Here is a 13,636-nt window from a genome sequence, read left to right as displayed (position 1 = left end):
CGGTCACGTGATTGGCGCCTCTCGGGAGTCAGGGGGGGAGCGGACCCCGCACGCGCGCAGTACCACCGCCAGATACACCAAGGGGAGAAGAGAAGGGAGAGAAAGCTGGGTATCCATAGCGGGACGGGTTATCGTATCGGCCAAAATAAGGTGAAAGGGGACACGATATAAGTGCAAAAAACCAGCATAAATTACTAAGATGAAGATAAAAAGCCCTAACACAGGTGTATAATAATATAAATATCAAGGTAAAAATACCAACCTCAAGATGCACAATCAGATGTGCACAAATACATATAAGTGGGATAAGAATAAACCATAGTGCCATATATACGGGAGGCTATAGGAAAATGGGTAGAAAGAGGTGGAGCAACCACCAATAACACTACATCGTAATATATAATTATAAGAATAAAGACCATACACATACCCAAAGGCAAATATTATGCTAAAGGCATATCAGCCCAGAACAACAGGCATCAGTGTAAATGCAGCCATGGTGATGACCATTATATAAACAAAACATGATGAATCCAGTTCAAACTACTAACACTGATCTACAAAGCCATCCACAACCTGTCCCCTCCCTATATCTCTGAACTAATCTCCCAATATCTTCCCTCACGTAATCTCCGATCCTCTCAAGACCTTCTACTCCCCTCCACACTTATTCGTTCCTCACACAACCGCCTCCAAGATTTCTCCCGAATATCCCCCATCCTCTGGAATTCCATGCCTTAACACGTCCGATTATCCACTCTCGGATCCTTCAGACGGAACCTGAAAACCCATCTCTTCAAGAAAGCCTACAATAACCGAGCCGCCGCCAGAGCCACCGCCGCCAGAGCCGCCGCCTTACCCCTACCTTCTGTCTCTTCCCCACTATCCCATAGAATGTAAGTCTGCAAGGACAGGGTCCTCTCCCCTCTGTACCAGTCTGTCACTGTAAACCTGTTTACTGTAAACGATATCTATAACCCTGTATGTAACCCCTTTCTCATGTACAGCACCATGGAATTAATGGTGCTATATCAATAACAATAAAAAGAGTTGGATCAAAATCAGACACTGTAAATCCATGTTTTGTGGGTTGTTGGTTTTTTTTTTTTTTTTTGGGGGGGGGGGGGGGAGGGGATACATGGTCCGCAAAGAAACACGGACAGCCACATAGACTGTAGTGGGTACATGTTCTTTCCTCTCAATGAGGCCTGTCTGTTTTTAGCATTGCAATGGGTAGGTAGAAGCTTTGCAAAAAATGTTTTATTTGTTTTGAGGGTTAAAACTGACCAAAAAGCGCTGTAAAATCTGATCCAAGACACTGAAAATCGACTGCTTTTTTTTTTTTTGGTCATCTGAATGAAGCCTTACATTCCACAATTGTTTTGCAAAAGCCCGTTGTGCATCTCCACTCGTTATTCACGGAAACGGTGGGAGAAACAAGTTGATGCAGTTAGGAAAAAGATTTGATCATTGAATCTTATATATGTGTATGTCTTGTGCAAGTTTATGCCTTGCTGAAATCGGCAAAGGGTGCTTTTTTTCTTTCCAATTTGTCTTCTTGGGGGAAAAGGAACCTTCTGATAACAATAGTGTTTAAAGATGATCTACGGTATTTAAAGGGGTTTTAACTAGATCATCATAAAGAAGCCCTCCTCCTCCCATCAACATTGTTATCTTAATATATTGCAGTTATCATATTATATAGCACAGTGTACTTACAGTTGTTCATTGTCATTCCTGTACACGGCCACAAATTAATAAAAGAAAAAAAAATTAAAGGGAAGTTCCCTTAAACTAAAGGAGGTTTGTACTGGGGACGTAATATGGATGCTATACGCTGTTTAAAGGTATTTCCCCCTTTTTTTTTTTTTTTTCTTGCTGTAGTAAACTTGCCAGATATTGCAATATGGTGAATCCCTTATTTGGGGGTATAAAATGCATCTGAAAACTGCAATTATAAATCCCAAACCCTTTAACAGTGGTTTTATACTTTGTATATATTTTTGCAGTGAAAAATCATTTGATTGCTGCACATGCAAAACACGAATGTAGCAAAATTGCTGAGAGAATTAACATGCTCAGTTATAAATAAAAAAAATATTAAAAAAAAATGCCGTGTAGGAATGAGATCTTGGCAATTTAATGTGCTGCTACTGTAAAATGCAGCATTTTTTTAAATTTTTAACAGCAGAAAAATGCTAAAAGTGCAGCAAAATTTCCACCTGTGAATAAGCATTAAGTGGTCAGTTTGACAAGAAAGATAACTATGGGCAGCCGTCTGCTATGGTCTCTGGTGTTACTGAACATAAGCCTTTTTTTTTATATATATACTTTTTAGAATGTATAAGAAATACGACCCTTCCAGAATAAGAGCGGAGGATGAAGTGTTTTCAAGCAAACGGTGCCTAGAATGGTTTTATGAATATGCAGGTACGGTCCCATTATTTTCTATAGCCTTTTATTTAAAGGGGAAAATGTTTTCTGATGTCTCATAGGATCCTGCTCTATGGGCCAACAGCACCACCCCTGGTAGACCCGGCTTATAGTTCTTTCAACACCATAAGCTTTGGGTAGGGCTGTGCTGAAGTTTCTGTGCTGCAAAGACCAGAAACACATAGGAGACTTTATGGAAGGATTTAGAAAAGCAAAAAAATAAGTCCTCATGATTTTGCAACATGTAACAGCGAAAAATGTGCATATAACCCAGCCTGACTCTGCTTCGCTTCTCTCTAAAGATCAGATGACTGCAGTAACCGGTAGGTGCACTGAGCTACAGGAGGGCCCATTAAGACATGTGATCTTGGTATTGTCAGTTATAATTTTGCCCAATCATATGGGGGAGGTGTCGTGCAGGGGGGAAAATGAACCCAGAGAGAAGCTTAAAGCAGGCTTTCTCCATTGAGACATGTAATGACAGGCAGCTCTGTGATCTCTGCCCATGTCATTATAAACAACTCTAACATGGTAACATAGTTAGTAAGGCCGAAAAAAGACATTTGTCCATCCAGTTCAGCCTATGTTCCATCAGAATAAATCCCCAGATATACGTCCTTCTAAAGAACCTAATAACTGTAAGATACAATATTGTTACACTCCAGGAAGACATCCAAGCCTCTCTTGAACTCCTCGACTGCTCTCTGTCTGCTTTCATCTCACAGCAGTCAGTGTGGGGGGAGGATGGAGAACAGCAGAACTGACAGTGCCGGAGATGAAAGTTGCATGAGATGGGGTTTGCAATGACACATGGCCCTGCTCTACTTCACACAGTAGGTGCAAGCAGTGAGATCAGTGAGGAGAGCAGGGCTTTGTCATGACATGTCTCACAGGGGAAAGCCTGCGGACATGTTCCCATGACCCCCCCACACACACACACACACACACACACACACACACACACACACACACACACACACACACACACACACACACACACACGCGCGCACGCATGATGCCTCCGGCTTATGTTGGGCAACTTCATCCAACAGAAAAAGGACATGCCCCTGAGACCAATCTCTGATAACGCCCCCTTGGTCTTGGCTTCTAAAGTTTAGGGTATAATTTATTCTAATATCTGCAATGGAAGAAAAAAATAAAAACTTTTATTTTAATTCCAAAAAGTATTTAGTCAATCAGCAATAGTGCAAGTTCCACCACTTAAAAAGATGAGAGGCGTCTGTAATTTACATCATAGGTAGACCTCAACTATGGGAGACAAACTGAGAAAGAAAATCACATTGTCTGTTTTTTTAACATTTTATTTGCATATTATGGTGGAAAATAAGTATTTGGTCGGAAACAAAATTTCATCTCAATACTTTGTAATATATCCTTTGTTGGCAATGACAGAGGTCAAACGTTTTCTGTAAGTCTTCACAAGGGTGCCACACACTGTTGTTGGTATGTTGGCCCATTCCTCCATGCAGATCTCCTCTAGAGCAGTGATGTTTTTGGCTTTTCGCTTGGCAACACGGACTTTCAACTCCCTCCAAAGGTTTTCTATAGGGTTGAGATCTGGAGACTGGCTAGGCCACTCCAGGACCTTGAAATGCTTCTTACGAAGCCACTCCTTCGTTGCCCTGGCGGTGTGCTTTGGATCATTGTCATGTTGAAAGACCCAGCCACGTTTCATCTTCAATGCCCTTGCTGATGGAAGGAGGTTTGCACTCAAAATCTCACGATACATGGCCCCATTCATTCTTTCATGTACCCGGATCAGTCGTCCTGGCCCCTTTGCAGAGAAACAGCCCCAAAGCATGATGTTTCCACCACCATGCTTTACAGTAGGTATGGTGTTTGATGGATGCAACTCAGTATTCTTTTACCCTTCGCCACGACAGCACCCCACATGAGAGAGAGGGATCCGCCCATAGGAACAGGAAACCTACAGAATAAAAGGAGGCGGTCCCCTCTCCTCCTCAGTTTAGGGTTCCTGTTCCTACAGGGACCCGGCTTACCTACAGATGAAGAGGATCCCTGGGCCATGCACCCGCCTGCGCCGGTTTCTGTGGGAACGGCAGGGGCTGCGGTACCAGAAGCAGCGGCGGGGGAGCCCCTGCTTGCAGCCTCCCCCCTCGTCTGGCCAAACATCCACGGTCCGGGTCCGGTCACCGTAGGTCCGGCCGGCACTGTGAGGACGCGCGCGCTGCAGCGGCCGGCTTAATAGCCTCTGGCGGCCGCATGGTGGTGAGAGCGGCGCGTCTAACCCGGAAGTCGCGGGAGCACTTCCGGGTTGGTCCGGGGAGGCAGGAGAATGGGCGGCAAGTTTAAAAATGCAGCGCTAGCGTCGGGCCGGTGTGTGTGAAATGGCTTCACCGGCCGACGAAGCGCACCTGCCCGCAGTGCAACAGCGCTCTCCCAGCAGGGAGAGAAGCACGAGGAGCAGCACAAAGAGTGGTGGCCGACCTCCAGAGAAGAGTTCTACCACCAAACGAATTCCGCCTCCAGAACCGGTACCTGTCAGCTTCACTGGGTGAGTTTTTGAAAGAGTCTCTTCCTATATGCTGATATATGTTCCTCCTGTATCCTTCCTCTAGACTAAGAAAAGGACACACAAATCTAAGCATAAAGAGTGTGCTTTATGTACGCAGCCCCTCCCGGATGATTATGCCAAAAAACTGTGTGCAGAGTGTATCATGCAAACTCTACGGCAGGAAAATATCATGACTCCCTCAGATGTCAGAGCTATTATCCGAGAAGAGATGCAGGGTTTGGCGCAGACAAGTAGCGCCAGTACCCGTCAGCCTAGCAGGTCCCGGTCTCCGGTTAGTTCGGAGTCAGAGGGTGTATGTATTTCTTCAGACGAAGAGGGATCTCAGCCGAGCTCATCCGAGACTGAAGGGGGACTTTGTCTTCCCAACAGTAATGTGGACAATTTAATAAAATCTGTCAGGAGCACGATGGGGTGCCCAGATGGGAAAGAAAAGAAATCAGCACAGGACATAATGTTTGCGGGGTTAGGACAGAAGAAACGTAGGTCCTTCCCCGTCATACAAACCATCAAAGATATTGTCAAAAAGGAGTGGGACAAGCAGAATAGAGGGTTTTTACCATCATCCTCTAAAAGGCGCTATCCCTTCAGCGATGAAGACCTAAACACCTGGTCAAAGGTGCCAAAAGTTGATGCTGCGGTAGCCTCCACAACCAAACAGTCGGTCCTACCAGTGGAGGATTCAGGGGTCCTAACAGACCCGCTGGACCGTAAAGCAGAAGCTTTACTAAAGAGGTCATGGGAAGTCAATACGGGGGCGTTCAGGCCCGCCATATCTAGTACCTGTACTGCAAGATCTCTACTAGTATGGACGGAGCAATTGGAGGAACAGATTAGAGGCAAAACTTCGAGGGAATCTATCCTGCTGAAATTGCCTCAAATTAAAGAAGCAGTAGCATTCCTAGCTGATGCCTCAGTGGACTCGCTACGTCTTGCAGCCAGGTCAGCCGGCCTAGTCAACACAGCCCGGCGTGCACTCTGGCTAAAGAATTGGAAGGGGGACGCACAAGCTAAAGCGAAACTTTGTGCGATTCCCTGTCAGGGTGAGTTCCTTTTTGGGAAGACGCTGGATGAACTCCTGAATAAAGCAGGTGAAAGGAAGAAAGGCTTCCCTAACCAGTATCTTCCATCCTACAGGAGAGCCTTCAGGAGACGCCCCTTTACTAGGAACAAGCCGCTTGAACAAAGAGAGCGATGGGAGTCGAAGGACCCAAAGCAAAAAGGTGCCTTTTTTAGCGGGTCCCATAATCCGAGACGTAAATACCGCTAACCAGGAAGTAGGCGGCAGATTAAAATTTTTTCTTCCCCAATGGGGACAGATAACATCCAGCCAGTGGATTCTGGACATTGTGCAATACGGCCTTAAATTAGAATTTGATCGAATCCCTTGGGATTCCTTCATAATAACATCTCCAAAAGGTCAGGACCAACAGAGGGCTCTAGAAATAGAGATCCTATCTCTTCTATCTAAGAAAGTCCTGATTGAAGTTCCCCAGGATCAAAAAGGGAAAGGGTTCTACTCCCCTTTATTCCTGATTAATAAACCAGATGGTTCATTTAGAACCATCATAAATCTTAAAAAATTAAATTCTTTCCTGCGTAATCATACCTTCAAAATGGAATCCATTAGTTCTACCATAAAACTCTTATTCCCTAGGTGTGTCATGGCCGGAATAGACTTAAAGGACGCCTATTACCATCTTCCCATACATGCCGAACATCAGCAGTACCTAAGGGTAGCAGTCACCCTGGAGGGAAAGGTTCGTCACTTTCAATATGTTGCAATGCCATTTGGGCTTTCTATGGCTCCCCGCGTCTTCACTAAGGTGATACTAGAAGTGATGGCTCATCTACGCCAACGAGATACCTTGATAATACCCTACCTAGATGACTTTCTAGTGGTAGGAAGCTCTGCACTTCAATGTAAAACTCGTTTATCTAATACGATCTCGTCCCTACAGGAGTTAGGTTGGATCGTCAACTTCGAAAAATCTCGGCTGAATCCAGAAACCGTTCAGACATTTCTAGGAATCCAGCTAGACTCCGTAAGTCAGAAATGCTTTCTTCCTCAGTCAAAGAGGTTGACTATACAATCAAAGGTATCAGACGCAATACGCAAACCCTACATGACACTAAGAAAGGCCATGTCCTTACTGGGGTCATTATCATCATGTATCCCTGCTGTACCTTGGGCACAATTCCATACCCGTCAATTGCAGTACGAAGTATTGTCGGCTCAGGGGAAAGACGGTTATTTAGAAAGTAGAATAACTCTTTCCAGTAATGTCTTAGAATCGCTATCCTGGTGGCTAGACATGGACCACCTATCACGGGGTGTGCCATGGATAATAGACCCGTCTAAAATAATTACCACCGACGCCAGCCCTATTGGGTGGGGAGCACATATGGAAGACAATCTGGCCCAAAATACTTGGGATCAGACAGAATTAATATGTTCCTCCAACTGGAAGGAGTTAAAAGCAATAGAATGTGCCTTATATCATTTTCTTCCGCAGATTCATGGAACAAATGTAAGAATTTACTCAGACAATTCCACCGCAGTGGCATACTTGAACCGTCAGGGTGGTACAAAGTCAGGAAGTCTGATGACCATAGCTGCAAACATCTTTCAGCTGGCAGAGGCTCATCTAACATCCTTAACAGCCCTGCACATCAAAGGTGTAGAGAACATCAGGGCAGACTACCTCAGCAGAAACGAGTTGCGTCAAGGAGAATGGACCTTAAACAAATCCATATTCAGAAGGATAACAGAAGCATGGGGGATACCACAAATCGACCTATTTGCCACAAGAGACAACCGGCAAGTACAAAGGTTCGCTTCCCTGAACACCAGGGATCACCCAGATATGTTGGACTCTCTCCACCATCCTTGGCGGTTCAGACTGGCATATGCCTTTCCTCCAATGTCTCTGATTCCTCTAGTGATCAGAAAGATCAGGAGGGAACAGGCAAGAGTAATCCTCATTGCACCATTCTGGCCGAAAAGACCATGGTTCTCTTGTCTCCAGACCATGTGCCTATGCGATCCTTGGATCCTCCCATCAGACAAGGAGCTGCTGTACCAAGGCCCCTTTTTCCACCCGCAAGTGAAAGGTCTTCACTTGACGGCGTGGAATTTGAGAGGCAACTATTAAGTTCCAGAGGGTTCTCAACAGAACTAGTAAACACCCTCTTATTGAGCAGGAAAAGATCTACCACCCTAATATATAGTAGGGTATGGAATAAATTTTTAGACTTTTACACGGTACCGTTCACTAAGCAAGTTCCACTCACACCTATCCTAGAGTTCTTGCAAAAAGGCCGAGAGTTAGGACTATCTGTAAATACCTTAAGAGTTCAGGTCTCGGCATTAGGAGCCCTATATGGATGCAATATAGCAGCTAATAGGTGGATCTCCAGATTCATAAAATCTTGTGAACGTAGTAAACCGGTCCATATTCCCCGTCTACCTCCGTGGGATTTAAATCTAGTATTAGAGGCCTTAACAAGCTCTCCATTTGAACCATTAGATTCAATACCTTTAAAAATCCTAACATATAAAGTAGCCTTACTAGTAGCCCTAACCTCAGCTAGACGGGTTAGTGACATCCAGGCCCTATCAGTAGACCCACCTTTCTTACTGATATTTCATGATCGGATAGTCCTGAAACCAGACCCCTCATACCTCCCTAAGGTAGCGTCCACCTACCACAGGTCACAAGAAATATTTCTCCCTTCCTTTTTTGATTCACCTGTAACTCCAGAACATCATAAGTTCCACACCTTAGATGTCAGAAGAGCCATCCTGACTTATATAGAAAGGTGTCAGACATGGAGGGAGAGTAGGGCTCTGTTTATCTCCTTTCAGGGCCACAAGAAAGGACATGGGGTCACGAGAGCTACCATATCTCGGTGGATCAGAGAGGCTATCTGCTTGGCCTATACGTCAAAAGGCGAGATTCCTCCAGTGGGTATAAAAGCGCACTCAACACGAGCCATGGCTTCCTCCTGGGCGGAACAAGCAGATGTACCGATCCATTTAATATGTAAGGCTGCAACTTGGTCTACACCTTCTACCTTCTACAACCATTATAGACTTGATCTGTCCACGTCTTCTGATCTGACCTTTGGTAGAGCTGTTCTTAATACAGTAATCCCACCCAAATAATGACTCTCTGAAAATCTCTCATGTGGGGTGCTGTCGTGGCGAAGGGTAAAAAGCCGGATTACGTACCGGTAATGCTCTTTTAATGAGTCCACGACAGCACCCATGTATTACCCTCCCTAAATTATGCACAGCTCTTTCCTTTAAGGTCACAAATAATGGTTGTATAGAGTTAAGAAATTTATGTGACTGAATAAGAATGAATACTAACACTTTTGCGGTTCCCCTTTTTATACTCTGTAACTAAACTGAGGAGGAGAGGGGACCGCCTCCTTTTATTCTGTAGGTTTCCTGTTCCTATGGGCGGATCCCTCTCTCTCATGTGGGGTGCTGTCGTGGACTCATTAAAAGAGCATTACCGGTACGTAATCCGGCTTTTTTCCTCCAAACACGACAAGGTGTTTCTACCAAACAGTTCCAGTTTGGTTTCATCAGACCATAGGACATTCTCCCAAAACTCCTCTGGATCATCCAAATGCTCTCTAGCAAACTTCAGACGGGCCCGGACATGTACTGGCTTAAGCAGTGGGACACGTCTGGCACTGCAGGATCTGAGTCCATGGTGGCGTAGTGTGTTACTTATGGTAGGCCTTGTTACATTGGTCCCAGCTCTCTGCAGTTCATTCACTAGGTCCCCCCGCGTGGTTCTGGGATTTTTGCTCACCGTTCTTGTGATCATTCTGACCCCACGGGGTGGGATTTTGCGTGGAGCCCCAGATCGAGGGAGATTATCAGTGGTCTTGTATGTCTTCCATTTTCTAATTATTGCTCCCACTGTTGATTTCTCCACTCCAAGCTGGATAGCTATTGCAGATTCAGTCTTCCCAGCCTGGTGCAGGGCTACAATTTTGTTTCTGGTGTCCTTTGACAGCTCTTTGGTCTTCACCATAGTGGAGTTTGGAGTCAGACTGTTTGAGGGTGTGCACAGGTGTCTTTTTATACTGATAACAAGTTTAAACAGGTGCCATTACTACAGGTAATGAGTGGAGGAAAGAGGAGACTCTTAAAGAAGAAGTTACAGGTCTGTGAGAGCCAGAAATCTTGATTGTTTGTTTCTGACCAAATACTTATTTTCCACCATAAAATGCAAAAAAAATGATAAAAAAACAGACAATGTGATTTTCTGGATTTTTTTTTCTCAGTATGTCTCCCATAGTTGAGGTCTACCTATGATGTAAATTAGACGCCTCTCATCTTTTTAAGTGGTGGAACTTGCACTATTGATATATATATATATATATATATATATATATATATATATATATATATATATATATATATATATATATATATATATATACGCATGCATACATACACATATATATATATATATATATATATATATATATATATATATATATATATATATATATATATATATATATATATATATATATATATATATATATATACACACACAGTTAGGTCCATATATATTTGGACAGAGACAACATTTTTCTAATTTTGGTTATAGACATTACCACAATGAATTTTAAACAAAACAATTCAGATTCAGTTGAAGTTCAGACTTTCAGCTGTCATTTAAGGGTATCCACATTAAAATTGGATGAAGGGTTTAGGAGTTTCAGCTCCTTCACATGTGCCACCCTGTTTTTAAAGGGACCAAAATTAATTGGACAGGTTCAATAATTTTAAATAAAATGTTCATTTTTAGTAGTTGGTTGAAAACCCTTTGTTGGCAATGACTGCCTGAAGTCTTGAACTCATGGACATCACCAGATGCTGTGTTTCCTCCTTTTTGATGCTCTGCCAGGCCTTCACTGCAGTGGTTTTCAGTTGCTGTTTGTTTGTGGGCCTTTCAGTCTGAAGTTTAGTCTTTAACAAGTGAAATGCATGCTCAAGTGGGTTGAGATCAGGTGACTGACTTGGCCATTCAAGAATATTCCACTTCTTTGCTTTAATAAACTACTGGGTTGCTTTGACTATGTTTTGGGTCATTGTCCATCTGTAGTATGAAGCGACGACCAATCAGTTTGGCTGCATTTGGCTGGATCTGAGCACACAGTATGGATCTGAATACCTCAGAATTCATTTGGCTGCTTCTGTCCTGTCACATCATCAATAAACACTAGTGACCCAGTGCCACTGGCAGCCATGCATCGCCAAGCCATCACACTGCCTCCATCGTGTTTTACAGATGATGTGGTATGCTTTGGATCATGAGCTGCACCACGCCTTTGCCATACTTTTCTCTTTCCATCATTCTAGCCAAGGTTGATCTTGGTTTCATCTGTCCAAAGAATGTTCTTCCAGAACTGTGCTGGCTTTTTTAGATGTTTTTTAGCAAAGTCCAGTCTAGCCTTTTTATTCTTGATGCTTATGAGTGGCTTGCACCGTGCAGTGAACCCTCTGTATTTACTTTCATGCAGTCTTCTCTTTATGGTAGATTTGGATATTGATACGCCGACCTCCTGGAGAGTGTTGGTCACTTGGTTGGCTGTTGTGAAGGGGTTTCTCTTCACCATGGAGATTATTCTGCGATCATCCACCACTGTTGTCTTCCGTGGGCGCCCAGGTCTTTTTGCATTGATGAGTTCACCAATGCTTTCTTTCTTTCTCAGGATGTAACAAACTGTAGATTTTGCCACTCCTAATATTGTAGCACTTTCTCGGATGGTTTTTTTCCTGTTTTTGCAGCTTAAGGATGGCTTGTTTCACCTGCATGGAGAGCTCCTTTGACCGCATGTTTACTTCACAGCAAAACCTTCCAAATGCAGCACCACACCTCAAATCAACTCCAGGCCTTTTATCTGCTTAATTGATAATGACACAACGAAGGGATTCCCCACACCTGTCCATGAAATAGCCTTGGAGTCAATTGTCCAATTGCTTTTGGTCCCTTTAAAAACAGGGTGGCACATGTTAAGGAGCTGAAACTCCTAAACCCTTCATCCAATTTTAATGTGGATACCCTCAAATGAAAGCTGAAAGTCTGAACTTCAACTGCATCTGAATTGTTTTGTTTAAAATTCATCGTGGCAATGTCTATAACAAAAATTAGGAAAATGTTGTCTCTGTCAAAATATATATGGACCTAACTGTGTGTGTATATATACATCTTGGGCAATCGTACGCATTCTCCGCCAGGTGTTCATATCTGACATCTGGTTCTCCCTTACCTCTCCCTTCGATCGGTGTCATCATGGGGGCCCTTTCTTTGCGATGATGAACTGAGGTTGTCATGATGACATTTAGATCGCTGGGCTATGGCAAGCCCCTTAAACCATGCACAGGGCAAGATCTAAGGGGCTTGCCAGTGCATTGCAATGCTTTATACCAGCGATCTGACTGCTGAAAGTGAAAGTTCCATGGAGGCATAGAGGGACTAAGTAAAAAAGTGAAAATAAAGTAAAAGAAAATTGTGTATCCATCTATCCTAAATAAGAATTTGTCCTGAATGACCCGACCTATAAAACTGACACACTAGTTAACACCTGTAGTGAACACTGTGAAAAGAAAATATTTATAAAGAGGCAAAAAGTGGAATTAAACGCTATCAAATTGATGAATGAAAATAAAAATGGTGTCGTTTTAAAATGCCATCTTGTCCCACAAAAAAAAACTCGCTACAGCAACAGAAAAATAAATTCTAGCTCTCAGAATAAAGCGATGCAAAAATATTTTTTTTTTCTAAAAAAGTTTTTGTGTAAAATCGCCAAAACGGCAAAAAAAAACCTATATAAATGTGGTATCGCTGTAATCGTACTGACCCAAAGCATAAAGCTGTCTTATCAATTTTACAACACACAGAACGGCAGAAAAAGGGAAAAAAAATTCTTATTGTACGGTTTTTGTTCATTCTGTCTCCCAAAAAATCTCAATAGAAAGCAATCATAAAATGTTGTGACCAAAAATGGTACCAATAAAAATATCAATCTGTAAAAAATAAGCCCTAACATGACGGTCATCAGAAATATGGAACAATTATAACTCTCAAAATTTGGCAATACAAAAACTACTTTTGTGACCTCAGCCAAACATAATAAAGCTATATGAATCTGGTATCGCTGTAATCGCACTAATCTGAAGAATAAAGTCACGAGGAATGGCTTAAAAAATGAATAAAACCCTTTGTTCACATGCTGCTGATTTGTTCATTCTGCCTCCCAAAAATCACAGTAAGGCTCTGCTCACATTTATCCTGATTGAGCGCCTGGTCATGAAGGTGAAAACAGGGGGTTAATATGCTCAAACTGGTGAAAGGTCCTCTTTAAGTGGCTATATTTGCATTTTGTGGATGACAGACTCTCTTTGAACATTCATGGCACTGAAGTTTTGTAAAGAAAATCTTGTGCTTTCCTTTTCAGGAACTGATGACATAGTAGGTCCAGAAGGCATGGAGAAGTTCTGTGAAGATATCTGTGTAGAACCTGAAAATGTAAGGCTTTCTGGTGTTCTTAAGTAATGTACTAACAGGGGATCATGTACATAAAGTAGTGTAGGTAAGAGCAGCTGTGATTCTA

The 13,636-nt window shown here is 43.0% G+C and overlaps 1 protein-coding gene across 1 annotated transcript in view; it reads left to right on the top strand.

The window, feature by feature from the left end:
- DCUN1D4 (defective in cullin neddylation 1 domain containing 4) overlaps positions 1 to 13,636 on the top strand; it is a 93,005-nt gene that overhangs the window by 55,497 nt on the left and 23,872 nt on the right. Inside the window, exons 5-6 of the mRNA XM_069744485.1 lie at positions 2,339 to 2,430; positions 13,481 to 13,551. Coding sequence (XP_069600586.1) covers positions 2,339 to 2,430; positions 13,481 to 13,551 — 163 coding nt within the window. The remainder of the gene's footprint in view (positions 1 to 2,338; positions 2,431 to 13,480; positions 13,552 to 13,636) is intronic.

Source organism: Ranitomeya imitator, chromosome 1 (genome assembly GCF_032444005.1).
Source record: "Ranitomeya imitator isolate aRanImi1 chromosome 1, aRanImi1.pri, whole genome shotgun sequence".
Taxonomy (NCBI): Eukaryota; Metazoa; Chordata; class Amphibia; order Anura; family Dendrobatidae; genus Ranitomeya; species Ranitomeya imitator.
The sequence above is the reverse complement of the archived record's forward strand: the minus strand, read 5'-3'. Positions and strand labels throughout refer to the sequence as shown.